The 16,542-nt window shown below is 38.9% G+C and overlaps 1 protein-coding gene across 3 annotated transcripts in view; it reads left to right on the top strand.

The window, feature by feature from the left end:
* LOC140476942 (solute carrier family 45 member 4-like) overlaps positions 1-16,542 on the top strand; it is a 73,185-nt gene that overhangs the window by 40,003 nt on the left and 16,640 nt on the right. For all 3 annotated transcript variants that reach the window (XM_072569933.1, XM_072569931.1, XM_072569932.1), the window contains exon 3: positions 10,056-10,244. In XM_072569933.1, coding sequence (XP_072426034.1) covers positions 10,056-10,244 — 189 coding nt within the window. The remainder of the gene's footprint in view (positions 1-10,055; positions 10,245-16,542) is intronic.

Genomic DNA, 16,542 nt, shown 5'->3' with positions numbered 1-16,542 from the left:
ATGCCTGACAATACACTGAATAATTTTGTGCGTATTAGGGTTTTTATTATTTTATCCTATTATATTGTAACGAGTAGTAAATTGGTAAGTAATTACTAAATATGATCAAAATTAGTATAAACATCAAGCCCCTGTTAAATGCCCTCAAAAGGCTGAGACGCTGCTGGAAGTACTTGCTAATTTTTAGTAACATTTGTTCAAGTTCATCTTAAATAGGGTTGCAACTGGGTTTGTTTTACCAAAATAACAATTACAGTTGCTACCTTTGTGACTTTAATATTCAAAATCCTCCTTTAGTACTGAACAAAACATTGTCAAAGATTTCCTTCTACACTCACCCCAGACAAATGCAAGAATGCTAAATTTCAAACTCTTACAACTTTATACCAAAGGAGGAAAGTACTTGTTGGCTGGTAGATCAAATTCACGTGAGCTGTTGAATGAACCTATTCTTTTCTATTGAGTAGCGGTCTTGCAAATTTCTCTTCTAGCAAGCATAGGTGAATCTTTATTACAAGGTCAATTGATCATCTTAAATGGATGATTATGTAGCTATTAGTGCACACAGGGTTATTCACTAAGTGCTCCCAAGAACTTGAGTCTATTTTAGACATTTTTCGTTTGAGTTTTACAAACAAGGATTGGATGAGTATTATTTATATTTTTGCCTCCTATGAACAACTGAAGGAACGTGCTATTTGATTTGATCAGCCAATCACTTGGATGCATGTCCTAATACTTTTCTTCACACCAACACAGTAACTGTATTCTTGTTGAGTAATCTTAAATATTTGAAATTTAGCATTCTTTTGTCCTGATTATTTAGCAATAAAACACTTTCAATCAAAAGTCTATCACTTTGGCAATATTCCACTCTTAAGAATCAGTGAGAAGTTTCTTTAAACATCCAAGAATGCCACAAAGTTAAGCAGCATTGTGCATTTGACATTTTGGTAAAACAAGCTCTATCTAATTAGTTCACCAGCTTAAAAGGATTTTGGTGGAATTCATTTGTAATTTGTTTCTCATTACCTGCTTTTGCTGTCTTTGACATTCTCATTTTTTAACTTTTGTGTTAGCTATCTAACCTTGTTTAGCCCATAAAGCATATGACAGTACTCAGTCAAGATCAGTGTCACCAGTTCTTTTTTGTATAAATAAAGTAAAAAAAGATCCATTTTGGTTCTGGGCAACCTTTTTGGACAACATTTGGAAGATCAGTGTTGCCAAAATGCTTTGCTTGCATTTTTTCTATTAATAAATCTGCTTTCTCCTGTTATCAGATAGTCAACATCTTTTATATTTATTTATGGCTTGGTCCATTGTTAGACTGATTTTAAGCAAAATGTTCCAAAACAGCATAAGCTGCAGTAAACAAACTTTTCCAGAACTTCCTCATTTCAAAATGTGTGATGGGTGTATGTAGACTTACAAAGCATAGCTGAATTTGTTTGAGTTTCAGCTGAGATGTGAAAATAGCCTTGTCCTGGGAAAGTATTGGATCCAGTTCCTGGTATCGTTCAATATAACTGTCCTGATATGTTTCTGGATGTGAGATTATCCTGACCTGTCACATTTCAACAGATAAGAATGGAAACAATACTAGAAAGCTTGCTTTACCTCTCGTCTGATATCTATTAAGGTTTAATGAGAGAATGCAGAAGAAATTTGTCTCATTAAATTACTGATGAGTTAACTACTGAATTTAACACTTTGTAGTCTTTCCAAAATATCAGAATGAAACCACTCATCCATTTGATATTTATCCATCTGGAAGGATAAGGGCAGCAAACACATGGAACATCACCAGCTATTTTATCTTCCAAGCCCCCCAACAACCTGACTTAAGAGCCATATCACCACCACATTGTTTCTGAATCACAGTCCTTGAACTCCTTTTCATATTGCTGAATCTATGCCATGTGCTATACAGTTCTTCAAGAAGGAAGCTCACCCCTACCAACTTGAGGGCAGTTGGGATGAGCAAGAAGTGCTGTTTGAGTCAGCAATGCACGTATCCTGGGAATATCTTTCCCATCGTCTGGTTCTTTTATGACACCATTACCTAACTTGTACTGAACATTTGTACAAATATGCTCCTGCATATTTGAATACAGCTATTAGAGTCAAGGTGTTGACATTTTACAGCAGCTATAAGGTATTGATTGTGGCATTAATGAAAATAAAATCATAAATAATTGTTATAGTATTATTTACAGCCATTCTGCCCACTGAACCCTTGTTGGCTTTCTGTATAACACTTCAGTCCTATTTCCTCCCTCAGGCCATTTTTATTCTACTATCAAGTGTTCTTGCACACAACTAAACTTGTTACTCTGTCAAATCACCTATGGTTTTTTCCATCTATTAACCAGCATCTGTAAAACACTGTTTTAAATTGAGTAATATACATGCAAAACCCATTAACGACGATTTAGACTAACAAGGATGAGGGGCCTTCCCAGGCTGTAGTCCTACATATTTATTTCACTCAGTTACTTGTTCAATTTCCTTTTGAAAGTCATTTGTTCATCAATATTTTCACTGTTTTGAGAGAAATTCTCATCCCTGAGGATTCAAATGCATTGGCCTTTTGAGGACATTCTGAGACTGTTTTGAAAAATGCATGTAGGATCTTGTGCTTCAAATAAGAGTACCAAAATTAAATACCAAAGCAAATATGGTGTGTTGTAGCCCTACTTAGCCTGTAACTAGAGTATTGCATCCTAACCTGGTCATATTGGCTTTTTAAAAGTTCTTGAGAGGCCAAAAATGATTTTCCAGAATGGTTCCAAGAATGAGGGAGTTTTAGCTTCAAAGCTAGGTTGGAGCAGCTGGGTTGCCTCAAGGAAATGAGCATTTTGTTAAACTTCACAGGTTTCAAATCCATGGAAGCAAAGCTGTTTACCTTAATGGTATGAGGTGCTAAAATGCTCAAAGGGGAGGTGGGGTGGGGGTCAGAAGGTTGGTGTGGACTTAATGTACTAATTGGCCTCCCCGCTCCAGGAATTGAGATTCTTTGCCTCTCCAAGCCCAGCCAAAAATGCATTCTGTATATCATATGTAAATATTGCAAACAATAAGGTGCAAGCACGATCCCTATAGTATACCACTGCACATCTGGCAATGATAATGCAAACAGCCTTTTGCTACTACATGTCTGCAAAACCAATTTTGGACCCAATTGCCATGAGCAACTTTATCTGTTTCCTTGTGGGACCTTGCTAAAGGTATTGCTGAAATCAGTATAAATTGCATCAATCGGTTCAGAAAAGATTTACAAGGATGTTGCCAGGGTTGGAGGATTTGAGCTATAGGGAGAGGCTGAACAGGTTGGAGCTGTTTTCCCTGGAGTGTCAGAGGCTGAGGAGTGACCTTTATAGAGGTTTACAAAATCATGAGGGGCATGGAGAGGATAAATGGACAAGGTCCTCTCCCTGGGGTGAGGGAGTCCAGAACTAGAGGGCATAGGTTTAGGGTGAGAGGGGGAAAGATATGAGACCCAAGGGGCAACCTTTTCAGAGGGTGGTGCATGTATGGAATGAGCTGCCAGAGGATGTGGTGGAGGCTGGTACAATTGCAACATTTAAGAGGCATTTGTATTGGTATATGAATAGGAAGGGTTTGGAGGGATATGAGCTGGGTGCTGGCAGGTGGGACTAGATTGGGTTGGGATATCTGGTCAGCATGGACGGGTTGGACCAAAGGGTCTGTTTCCATGCTGTACATATCTATGATTCTGACTTGGTCGACACATCACAAAACTTCATCAGATTTGTTAGGGATTACCTCTCTGACAATGCCACATTAACTATCTCCAATCAAACCTTGCTTCCTTAAATGGAGATTAATTTTCTTCACTATTTTCTCCAATAGTTTTCCTACCAATTATATTAGAATCGCTGGGCCATAGTTCCCTGGTGTGTCTGTACCATCATTGTAAAATGAAACCAAATTAGCTGTCCTCCAGTCCTCTGGCATTTTCCCTATGGCCTGAGATTATTTAAAAATTTGGGTCAGGGCCCTGTAATTCCTTCCCTCCTCTACCACAGCAACCTGGTGATTTTGCCAATTTTGAATGTCAAAACTTCCGATACCTCCTGACTTATTAATCTGGTTCAAGAATTTCTTAACGCAATTTCTCAAATTCTGAACTTGCATTGTCTTCACTAAAGGCAGATGTGAAGTATTCATTTAACACTATCCTTGAATCTCCCCCTCAAATTTCCCCTTCGTTCCCTAATAGACTTTACACTTAGTTATTCTGTTCCCTTGATGAAGTTGTAGATTATCTTGGGGTTCTCCCTAATTTTGCCTGCCAAAGTTTTTTTTTAATTTTTCCAGTGCTTTCTACACTCTTCTAGGGCCTACATTTTTGCTTCGTTTGTATCTGATGCATAGCTCCCTTCCTTTTTGTCCAGTGCTTAATATTCTGCGGCAGCCAGGGTTCTCTGGGCCTGTTACTGCTTAGGGGACTATGTTGACCCTGTAACCTTACTTTTTACAGCCTTATGAATTGACTATGGGCTGTCTGTCTGTTTGGCGTCTAAAATGCACTCTTAAAATGTCACATCTTAGTGGAGAACATAGCTGCAACATAGTTCCATGTATCAATCCATGATTTTAATTCATCTGTTTTACCCCTCATACTCCTCGCATTGAAGTGGCTACCATTTAGCGTTGCCTTATTCCATTGAGACAACATGGCTGAATGGGCTCTGCCTTGTTCCTTTTCTAAGTTATTCTGTATTGAGCTAATGCACGCTAATCCCTGCCCCAGTTTAAATTCCTCCCAACAACCCTAGCAAACTTTGACAGAATGTTTGTCCTGTTCTGGTTCAGGTATAGATTGTCCTGCTTAGAGGTCTGACCTTCCCCAGAAATGATCAGTGATTCAGGAATCTAAAACCTTTCCTCCTGCACCAACTCTTGACCCGCATTTGTATGTATTTTCCTTTTGACTTGCATGCTCATTTGTGGCATTGGGAGTAATCTTCAATTTCAACCAGAGTTCCTGCTTAATTTATTTCTTTGCTCTTTGAACTCTTGATGCGAGACTTGTTCCTTGTTCTATCTGTCATTGGTACAACCTCTGTCTTATCACCTTACCCCTTCTGGCTGAGTGGAGTCCTCCAGGGTTTATGTTGGTACTTTTAGCTTTCAACAATTTCTATCAATTAAGGGAGTGAAGAGTATGGTAGCTAAACTTCCTTATTACAAAACTCTGTCCACCACCTCTTCAAGTACTTCATGATCTACCTGCCTCGTTCTCTGGGGTAGGACATTCCAAGCATTTGCAATCCTCTGAAAGAAGGAAACCCTTTCCACCTTCATTCTAAATTCTAATACATGAAAGCCAACCATGTTCATGCTGTCAACTCCGTCATCTCAGGAATCAATATGTTAAATCTCCTTGAACTGTCTCCAAAATTCAACTTTCCTTAGTTACTGTATAGGTACAAGTAACTATTTTCATTTCCACTGTGCACTTTTTTGGAGTCTCTATCCATTTAAGTAATAGTCTGCCTTTTCATTCTTCAGTGTGTGGCTTCACTTTCCTACATCAAACTTCACCTTCCAAATTTTTGTCTACTCACTTAACCAATCGATAATCATTTGCAAATTTCTTAGATCCTCATCATAATATACCTCACACCTATTTTCATATTGTCAGCAACTTTGGATGCATTATATTCTTCCCTTCCTTCAAGTCAATTTAAGGTAGATGGAAACTAATTAAGGCCCTTGGATTGTTTCTTGAGCACTTGTTACATCTTTCCAACCTGAAAAAGACCCATTAATCTTGACTATCTTGTGGTAACCAATCCTCAGTCTGTACTGAGTTCCTGTCTTGTGCTAAACCTTTTATGTGGCACTTTTATCAAATACCTTATGAAAATCAAATCTATTACGTATACTGGTGTCCTTTATCAACTCTGCTCATTACATCCAAAAATTTCTCATGATTCCCTTTCACAAAACCATGGTGACTTTGAGACTTTTTAAAATGTCTCCCTCTTTCATCCTTAATAGACTCTCAGCATTTTCCCAATGACAAATTATAGGCTAACCGGTCTACAGTTTCCTGCTTGAACAGGAGCAACACATTGGGAAAACTGCCAATGTGCTGGAGCAATCCCACAGTCTAGTGAGGTCTGGAAAATTGACCAATGTCTCAATTTCCTCTGCAGCTACTTTCTTTTAATCTCTTTGATACAGACAGTCAGGACATAGCAGCTTGTCTGCCTATAGTATCTGGGAATAGTACCTATTGCTTCAACTGCACTATCCTTTATTACTACTACAGTTTTTTCCTCTTTCAACGCTTGAATGGTGCTCTGCACCATCCAAACACAGCAAGTACCTAATTAGATAAGGGCACTGGCTGAGGCTCCTCAAAGCTAAATTCTGTATCCTCATACCTGCGTCACTTGCAGTCAAATCTATTTTTGACCACAGACCCAAGTTTTATGTAATTCAATGTAAGGGGGTGTGTCCAGGTGTTTCTTTCCCCTCTTAGATGTGTCAGCGTCCTCAACTCCGACTCCACCTCATCAGTCAAGCAGAGATTCTTTGAGCAAACAGCATACTGCAGATGTGGTTGGTGTATAGCAGGTAATTAAGAATAATCAAATATTATCCATTATTCGAAAAGGAATTGAACCTAAAATGTTTTTTGCTTTGTTTTTTCTTGGTTTGGGAAACCAGTAAATAATTTGAAGGCTGTTTGAGGCATTTTTATACTTTTTCATGGGATATAGGTATTGCTGGTAAGCCCAACATTTTGTTGCCTCTTCCAAATTTTGATTTCATATTTGAATGAGCAAGTTCTTAAGTTCAGACAGCTTGGGCTGTTTACTACTAGAGTTGAGTGAAATGAATTGATTGTCAAGACTGTGTAGAGTCATACAACCCTGAAACAGACCCTTCGTCCTAACTAGTCCATGCCAACCATGTTTTCTAAACTGAGCTAGATCCATTTACCTGTTTGACCCATCTATTTCTAAACCTTTCCTTTTCATATCTGTCCAATCGCCTTTTAAATGTTGTAATTGTGTCCACCTCAACCACTGTCCCTGACTGCTTGTCCTGTATATACACCACCCTCTGAAATAGTTGCCCGTCTGGTCCCCTCACCTTAAACCAATGCCTTCTAGTTTTGGACTCCCCTATCCTGGAGAAATGATCTTGTCTATGCTCCTCATCGTTTTATAAATCTAAGACGACCCCTTTGCTGACTGCACTAGAGATCCGAGCCTTTATATAACTCGAACATTCTAGTCTTGGTAATATCTTCTGTGCACCCTTTCTAGTTTAATAGCATCCTTCCTGTGGCAGGATGATCAGAATTATACACAGTGCTCCAAATGTGGCCTTACCAATGGCTTGTACAGCTGTAACATGACATCTCAACTCTGACCAATGAAGACTAGTGCCAACCATCTCCCTCTGACCCTACAATTGCCTGTGTACCTCCTGTCCAGGTTTGTCTTACCAAAATGCAACACCTCCCATTTATCTGAATGAAACTCCATCTGCCTTCCTCAGCTCAGTTGATCAAGGTCCACTTATGTACTCTTGCATTAACACCTACGTTGGTGGTTTAGTGTAGGTATCTGCAGACTTACTAACTGTGCTGACTATATTATCATTCTAAATCATTGATATAAGTTACAAACAACAGTGGACCCAAGCACTGATCTTTGTGGCACACTGCTTGTCACAGGGCTCCATTCTGAGCAACAATCCTCCATCTCCTACCATCTCAGTCTTTTGTTCAGGATTGTTTAAGGTGTACATCCAGGGGATGCTTCCTCTTGAGTCCAAAACCAAAGGCTATTGTTTTTGTTTTCTTAAAAAGTGGTTGCCTTTTTGGGAACTGATGAATTATGGTAGAGCAACTTTTTTGTGTATCTGCCTGGCAGTGAAGTGGAATCGTTAATATTTTTGAGGTAGATTCTTGGGCAAGAAAGATGAAGGTTGAGATTGATGTGGAATTCAAAACACATTAACCATCAATTTATTGAATGATAGAGCAGACTTGAAGGGCTTGAATAACCACCTCCCACCTCATTCAGTAGGTTCATTTTCCAATGACTGCTCTCCAGAGAGCAGTGGAGACATTTCAAATGCTGATTTGTAGAAGAAATTCCTCAATTTTAAGTCTTTATTTTGAAACTGGCTCCTCGCACTTGCCCTATAAACCCCTTCAGTCGTCTTGAAGAAAAAAAGCTCCTCATCACTGCCTTAACGTTAAGATTTTCTTCTCTGGTCCAAGAGTCTCCCACATGAGAAAACAATTTCTCCACGTCTAGGAATCTTGCATGTTTCAATAAGATCCCTCACCACCTAAACTGTTGAGTATATACCCAACCTACGTTACCTCTCATAAGAAAATCCCTCCATACTCGGAATGAACCTAATGCATATCCTCTGCCTCCATTGCCAGTATATATTTCCAAAAAGGTCCACAGTATTTTACCTTGTATAGCTTTAGTGAAACTTCCCTACTTTTTCCCTTTGAAATAAAGGCCAACATTCCGTACCTTCCCTATTACCTGCTTAACTTTAATGCTAGTTAACATTTAATTTCTCCTGTCTTCTTGCTGTTCCAGAGCTTCCTGTTTTGTTGCTCAGTCTCTGGAGTGTTTATTTGATCAGTTTTTAAGAACTGATTGTCTCTGTCTCTGTTTTGTCATCAGGCCATTGGTGTATGTCCTGTGTCGTTGAGTAAATGTGGCTCCTTCAGTGTCTCATGCTAGGCAATCTTTGAACAGTTGCTCAATTTTGAAAAATGAAGATGTAATCTCTGCAAACAGTAAATGAATGGGAAAGGGAGAGAAAATTCAATATTTTGAATAAACAGATTAAGTTTGTAGAAAATTGTTTTCAATTAATACTGTTTGTTTTATACTATATTGTATATCACACCTAACAGGTGAATCCATCTGTTTCCTATTCAAATTATTAATTGCATTGATAACTAGAAGTAGTGAACTATCCACTTGCCATTAGTCTAGGAGCCAACAGGAAAGCAAGTTTTCTTGTGGCCAAAGGAAATTGCATAATTTGTTCTAACCAAATTGAGCATGGATGGCCGGAGTTGACTTTTGTAATGAGGCTGTCAAACCATTTGAGATCCAGTCATTCTCTGAGCTGGAGCAACACAATGAGTGTTTTCCTGCAGTATGGAATTTATGCAGACATTATTGTTTTCAGTCGACGACTTGATGCTCATACCGTCATTTTATCCTGTGTATAGTTTTGTGAGAAAGGCTATTTCAACTAAATCCCACTGCTTTCCTGTTGTAGTACAGGATTAGACTTGCCCTTTAATTTTGTGTGATCATTTTGAATGCTCGGTTTCCATCAATTATTGTACGCAATTACCATGGAGGATTTTCAAAAGAGAGATTTAGTTTAAACTGCAGCTTTAATAGCTTGAATGTACTTTGTTTTTATAAGCCTGAGTTGTACAAATTTTAACTTGAGGATGGTGGAAGAGGAAATAAGTGCTATAAGCATCCATAAACCTATGAATAAGTAATCTTGCACAGCAACACTAATTTCATTCCTTCATTTCAGTTCCTTGACGATTCCTAAGATTTAATCTGAATAAGATCAAATTGCTGGAAAAACTCAGCAGGTCTGGCAGCATCTGTGGGATAACCCTTTTATCTTACAAATATCCTTTGTGCAATTTGATATTTTATTGCACTTTTCCACTGTGATTTTCTTTTCAAAGTAGTCAGTCAGCAATTGATTTATATAAAATATTTATTTCGAATCCATATTGACTCTGATTTGGTAAATGTTTGCTACTAGTTGCATTCTCCTTAAGAATTTTATTCTATAGAACTGGGAAATAAAGTAGTGATGTGTCTGAATGGCAAATGAGGGAAGGTTATGTGACAACAGATTTGAGATGGTGAGTGGAAGGTAATAATTGTAAATTGAATGTGGGGGTGCACGCTGAGAGAATCAGATGTGTTGGAAGAAAACGAAAACCTGCACTTACAAACTATCTTCTGAAGATTCCCATTTTATTCTTGCAGGTCTTCCAGAACAATACTACAGTCTCACCTGGTTCCTTAGCCCGATCTTGGGGTTGATCTTCACTCCTCTGATTGGTTCTGCAAGTGACCGCTGCACCTTGACCTGGGGCCGTCGGCGACCTTTCATCCTGGCTCTTTGTATTGGAGTTCTGTTTGGGGTTGCCCTATTCTTAAATGGATCTGTCCTAGGTAAAAATGAAATTTTGCATTTGAAACATTGTTTCACAGGTTGGCCTGAGGCTTTGAGAGGAACTTATCATTGGTTTTCCCGTGTGTCTGCAGCCCTTGCCTTTGCTGGTAGAGGTTGCAGGTCGGGGTAATGCTGCTGAAGGAACCTTGGTGAATTGTTATAGTGCATATTGCTACCACCATCCATGGTGGAGGAATGACATTTCAAATTAATGAAAGGGGCGTTGAGTACTTATGTCACTGAACATGATGCAATCAGCAGCAAATATCCCTAATTCTGATCTTGTGTTTTTCTAATCAACCTGTTCAGAGATATTATGATGCATCTCTGGAGCAGTTGGGACTTGAATCTGGGCCTCCTGGGGTACTGCCACAAGGCCCTAATTCTGACAATATTTTTACTTAGTGCACCTAATGTGGGCAAATTTCAACTAAAATTCTGATCTTTGTTGTTTTCAGATGCAAAGCTTCAGTGAGTTGATTTTGGTTTCACTTCTGACAGTCTATGGTGGGTTCCAGATCCACTTCAGAATCTTGAGCAAGGAATCAAGTAATGTTTAATCAACTTGGTCAGACTTATTTGGACATACCTCTGGAACAAGTTAGACTTGAACCAGGACCTCATGACCTAGAGAGAGGGTACTACTGGCTGTCATGAACCCCTGAAGCAATCAAAACAAGTGATGAAATGTCTTCCAATTAACATGATCAGATGTTATAAAATACCAGTGGTGCAGGTGGGAATTAAATCTGGGCCTTCAGACCCAGAGGAAAGGACACTTATCACTGCCTCAAGAGCCCTAAATTCTGACCTTTATGGGTATTTGTGATGTTCCACTTTACTGAGACTAATTAGGAAATATTAGGCTGTATGCTTAAACTGCATCTTTCCACTGCTTTACAGTTTAAACGAGTAGAGCAATTTGTTGAGATTTTCCAGATCAACCTGTTCAAGGACATTACTACTGCAGCAGGTGAGACTGGAACTCTAGCCTACTGGCTCAGAGGCAGGGACACTCTTGTGCCATAAGAGCCATAAAATCTGAACTTGTGATATTTTTAATCTACCTGTTCAGTGATGATCTGTCGTACTTCTGAAATGGTGGGACTTTAACCTGGATCTTTCAGACCCTAAAGTTAAGGACCAACATTGTCACAGACTCCATTCTTAAGGTCAAAATTTAATATTTTTTATTTAACCTATTTTTCTGATCATCCTGTTCAGATGTTATACTGGAGCAGGTGGGACTTGATCCCAGGCCCCTCAATCTAGGGTATGAACGCCACCACTTAAGCCACAAGAAGGTCCTTCATTCTGACCTTAGATTCAGTACTGTAGAAAAAGTTTTTTTTTAAATCAACCTGCTCATGTTAACACCTCTGGCACAGGTGGGCCTTGTACATGGGACTCCTGGTCCAAGGGTAAGGACTCTACACTGTGCTGCAAGAGGGTTCCATTCTGACCTTATGAAGTATTGAAGGTCATTTGATGCAACTGAAGATAGTTGGGTCTAGCTTTGCAGTGATAGCCAGGTAGCCTGGGTTCAAGTCTCACCTGCTCCAGAATATCTCTGAACAGATTAATGGAAAATATCCTGTAGTGATGGCCTAGGGTTGAAAAATTGGCCATCCTCCTTTGACTTCACCCAATGGAGAAGTTTTACCCTTAATCCCACTGGCTTCAATTTTCACAGGACCCCTCTATTTTGTACTTAGTCAGATACTACCTTGATGTCAAGGCAGTCTTTCATTGCCTCAGTCATTTGGATTCCTTTTTTTCCATTCATGTTTGGATTAACTTTGTAATGAGGTCATAAACAGTGTCTAGCGGTACCAAGATTGAACGTCACTGGGCAAGTTACTGCTGTACAACTACTAATGACAGCATTGTTAATGAAACGTGATTGGCTGGATTGGATTTGTCCTGATTTGAGCTGCATAATTTTGCACCTTGGGCAAGTTTCTAATATTGGATGGGAACTTTTAATAGAAGGCAGTTGGTATTAAAACCAACTAGAAATGAGAAATGTCTTTACTTGCACATAGCATGTAGAACTCACTACAGGAAATAGTTAAAATAAATGGTTTGGCTGCCTTAGAAATAAATCTAAATTATAATAGAAAAGGCATTTAGAAAAATTTGCTGCAAGTCTTCAATGATGTGGGTGGAATGGGAAGGGACTTGTGTGAAGTATAAATGCTCACAGACTGGTTGAGCCAAACAGCCTGTGGTTTCTATAAAAATTGCAAGTATCTTTTCTGAAAGCAGTGAATTATTCTGAAGGGTTGTCATAACTATTTGGTAATACTTTGATGCTTTGTCATAAATGTAAATGAAAGTTTTCACAGGTTGTACATCTTCCCATACTTCAACTTCAGTTTAATTAAATCATTTTAAGGCTTCAGAAAAATGGCAGTAAATGTGAACTACAAAAATACTCAGAGGTAATGAATTGATAATTTAAATGAATAATAGCAATTGCTTAGTACCCAGCAGCAAAGTCTAATGCAGCTAATTTTTGTCTTTTGGTTTAGAACAGCCAGACAATAAAATGTCAGCCCAATGTGAATTACAACTAAAGCATTGGGGTTTAAGTGACTTTGGATTCTTGTGGAAGTGTGGGTTTAAAAATGAGTTTGCTGTTTCCTCCTCTCAGCCACTATCCCTCACTGTCCTGGTCCACTGTCTCTTATTGCTTTTATAACTTAACCACCTCTCCTCCTCCTCCCTTCTCTTCTCCCTCTATTGCATATTGCCATGCTGCCCCTCACCAATTCCTTTGTTCCCTTTCTCTTATGCTGTTTCTCTTCTCAACTCTCCCTCTAACTGTATCTTACATTGTCCCCTTAACTTCAAGAAAATAGTTCTTGGGGTTTGGCTTGCACTCAGTTTCCATCAGCACTCTGAACTGACACTCACTAGCAGATGTGATTGCCCACTGAGGAAATTATCTCTGGCTGTAGGTCGTATGGGTCCTTGCTTGCAATCCTAAAGGTACATCTCTGACCATTCATTTGGCACATGTTTCCAGGAGGTGGAACTGGACCTTAGGATCACTGAAGTTCCTTTTCCATACTTCCTTTGCCACTAGGTGTTCTCTAAGAAATCTGTCCTTTCATACAGGAACTGCCTCGAAGTCCGTTCCTAATGAATGAGGGTCTCCAAGCATTGACATCTATGTTGCGTTGTTGATGTAAGTCTTCAGGGAGTCTTTGAAACTCTTCCTTTGTCATCTTCTCAATCGAGCTTTCCTTGAGCTGGATGAAGATTTTACTTTGGCAGTCAGAACTCTTAAGCTTGTCACTGGTTGTCAGCAATATTACTCCACCAGCAATGAGCCTTGTAAACTGTGCTATTGAGTGCATCAATCAATTTGCTGATGAATGGATTTTGAAATCCATTGCTGTGCCACAAAAAAAACTTGCAGGGTATTTTTGAGGACCAGCAAAAACTTTGCATTGCAATGAAATTGGCTGATTTTATTTTTCTCTGGAAAGACTTAAATGCATTTTGTTAAAACACAACTTCATTTCTTCTAAAAATGAATTCTCAGCAGCGATTCCCTTTCTTCCATGTGCACGTAGCACAGAGTTCAAACACTATGTCCCTGGAATCCCTAAATAACTTATTTGTACATCCTGACCAGCCCTAGTGTCCTTTTTTCAGTCTCACCATTTTTTCCCTTTGCCTCCCACTCATTTTTCACTTGTTTTTTTGCACGGTCTCTTTTGAATGAGTTCTAAATTCATACATCACTAAAGCAGATTTTAGGCCATCTGGAATGTTCTTGTGTGTGATCCATGGACCAAAGGTTGAGAGAAATAGTACTCTGATAATCTGAACACAATTAGTTCAGTTTACACAGGCATTTGAGAATGGTTTCAAGTCAGCTAACTTTGATCATTGATTTTGAGAGTTGATATGATTTTTGATTGGGTCAAGATGCACACTTTTTTTTTGATACCCTCACATATAAGGGAGGTACTATCTTTTTCCAGTGCAGGTTCTTGTATAGTAGCACAATCCCTGTTTTAGAACCTTACTCAGACCCACAATAAATCTTTTCATTGGAGTCCTGTTTTACCTTCATATTGGAGCTTAATCCAAAAACTTCCAGTATTGCTGGCTACTCTGCTTTGCAGAAAGTCCCAAGCCTCTACTCCCATAGACTAATGGAGCAACCCAAAACTCTTTCTGCAGAGAAGAAATAAGTTGAAGTACTTAATTTATCAGTAACCTGCTAATTTCTCACATAGGAACAGGTTTGCCTAGGTCATACAATGAATTGTGGTTATTCATCAAAAAAGAGTGCATTTAAAAAATTGTCTAGTTGGTCATTTCAATTTGATTCATTCACATGCTTCGGGCATTCCATAAATCCAACTTTTCACAGGAGAAAAATAGTAGGAAGCAATTCATAGGAAACGTTTCCTGTTGTTTTCCTTTTTAATAAAAGATTTCTCAAGCAGTTGTCAGAAGAGTACAAGTCCGCATCCTTTATTATTGGAACACTATGCTCATATCAGACTTGAATCTTTAAAACGCCTCCTGTTATGGTCTTTAGAAGAAACAACTTTTTTAAAACAAGTAAACACTTTTTCAAATGTGCAAGAACACTCTAGGACAAGCATTTTTCATGTCCTTGTCAGTAATAAGATGAAATATGCACTTATTGCTCTGTGGTTTAAAATTGCTTTCCTGATAGTTAAGAATCAGTCTCTGAGTTGTTCTGAAATTCATTTTTAAACTGTATATAAGCATTTACTTTTAGTGTCAGCTTAGTTCTAAAAGCGGCACGGTGGTTAGCACTGCTGCCTCACAGCACCAGAGACCCGGGTTCAATTCCCGCCTCAGGCGACTGACTGTGTGGAGTTTGCACGTTCTCCCCGTGTCTGCGTGGGTTTCCTCCGGGTGCTTCGGTTTCCTCCCACAGTCCAAAGATGTGCAGGTCAGGTGAATTGGCCATGCTAAATTGCCCGTAGTGTTAGGTAAAGGGGTAAATGTAAGGGTATGGGTGGGTTGCACTTCGGTGGGTCGGTGTAGACTTGTTGGGCCGAAGGGCCTGTTTCCACACTAATCTAATCTAAGTAATCTAATCTAAAAATCAGTGGTTCACACTGCATTAGATTTATGGAGGTAAACAAGATTTTAGAATATCCAGGCTATCAATATTGATATAAAGACTTAAATTGCAAAATCTTGGGTCAAAGAAATACTAGACATGTCTTAATAAAAATCTCTAGCCGATAAATTCTTCAAGCAGAAATTGTTACATAAAAATAAGGAACATTCAGCAAATTCTACTTTAAGTGTGTAAAGGAGCAACAATTCCGGTGCTTTTGATTCAGATTAACTTGAGCTCTCCAGTGTCAAAATTGATGGCGAGATTGGACCTGTACTAGTTGGCATTCAGACGATTGAGGGAGCAACCTCATTGAAACACATACAAGATTCTTAGTGGACTGGACAGAGTAGATGCTGAAATGTTGGTTGCCCCTTGTGGAAGAGTCTAGGACTAGAGAGCATAACCTCAAAGTAAGAGGTAACCTGTATAAAACGTGAGGAATTTCTTCTGAGGGTAGTGGATCTGTGGAAGTATTTAGCAAAGCTGTCGAGGCAGACTTGAGTTATATTCAAGGCTGACATGGATGGATTTTTAATTAGTTATGGGGATAAGGCAGAAAAGTGGAATTGTGGACTACCAGATCAGCCATGATCTCCTTAAATGACAGAGCAGATTTGACAAGCTGAATGACTATTTTGAGTGCTGCCAGCTAAGCTAGTGTTTTTTTGCCCTAGACAGTTGAGTCAACCACATTGCTGTGAATTTGGAGCCAGTTAGGCCTGATCAGGTGAGGATGCAGATTTCTTTCCCTGAAAGACATTAGTGAATCAGATGAGTTTTTATGGCAATTGAGTGGTTGTATGGTCACCATTAGACTAGCTATTCATTCCAGATTTGAGTTCAGATTTCACTATCTGCCATGTTGTCATGCTGCCATGTCTTCACATTATCCTGAGGGCTCTGGATTACGAGTTTGATGGCATTACCACTATACCATTATCCTACTACTGCTCCTGTGTGGTTTAGTGGTCGTTTCTCCTTCCTATTGGCTTCTCCAGAAGCATCTTTTGTTTGTAAAACTACTAATTCTAATGGACTTCTAAATATTTGGAAGGTAAGGTTTTTGTTTTAGAAATTAGTCTCAATTAATGAGTCCTAATAAAACTTAATAGATTCTTGAAAATCTTTACCATGTGTCTCATTTTAAATACTATCAAAGTACAACTTGATAC

Source organism: Chiloscyllium punctatum, chromosome 5 (assembly GCF_047496795.1).
Source record: "Chiloscyllium punctatum isolate Juve2018m chromosome 5, sChiPun1.3, whole genome shotgun sequence".
Lineage (NCBI taxonomy): Eukaryota > Metazoa > Chordata > Chondrichthyes > Orectolobiformes > Hemiscylliidae > Chiloscyllium > Chiloscyllium punctatum.
This window is presented reverse-complemented; position numbering and strand designations above follow the sequence as displayed.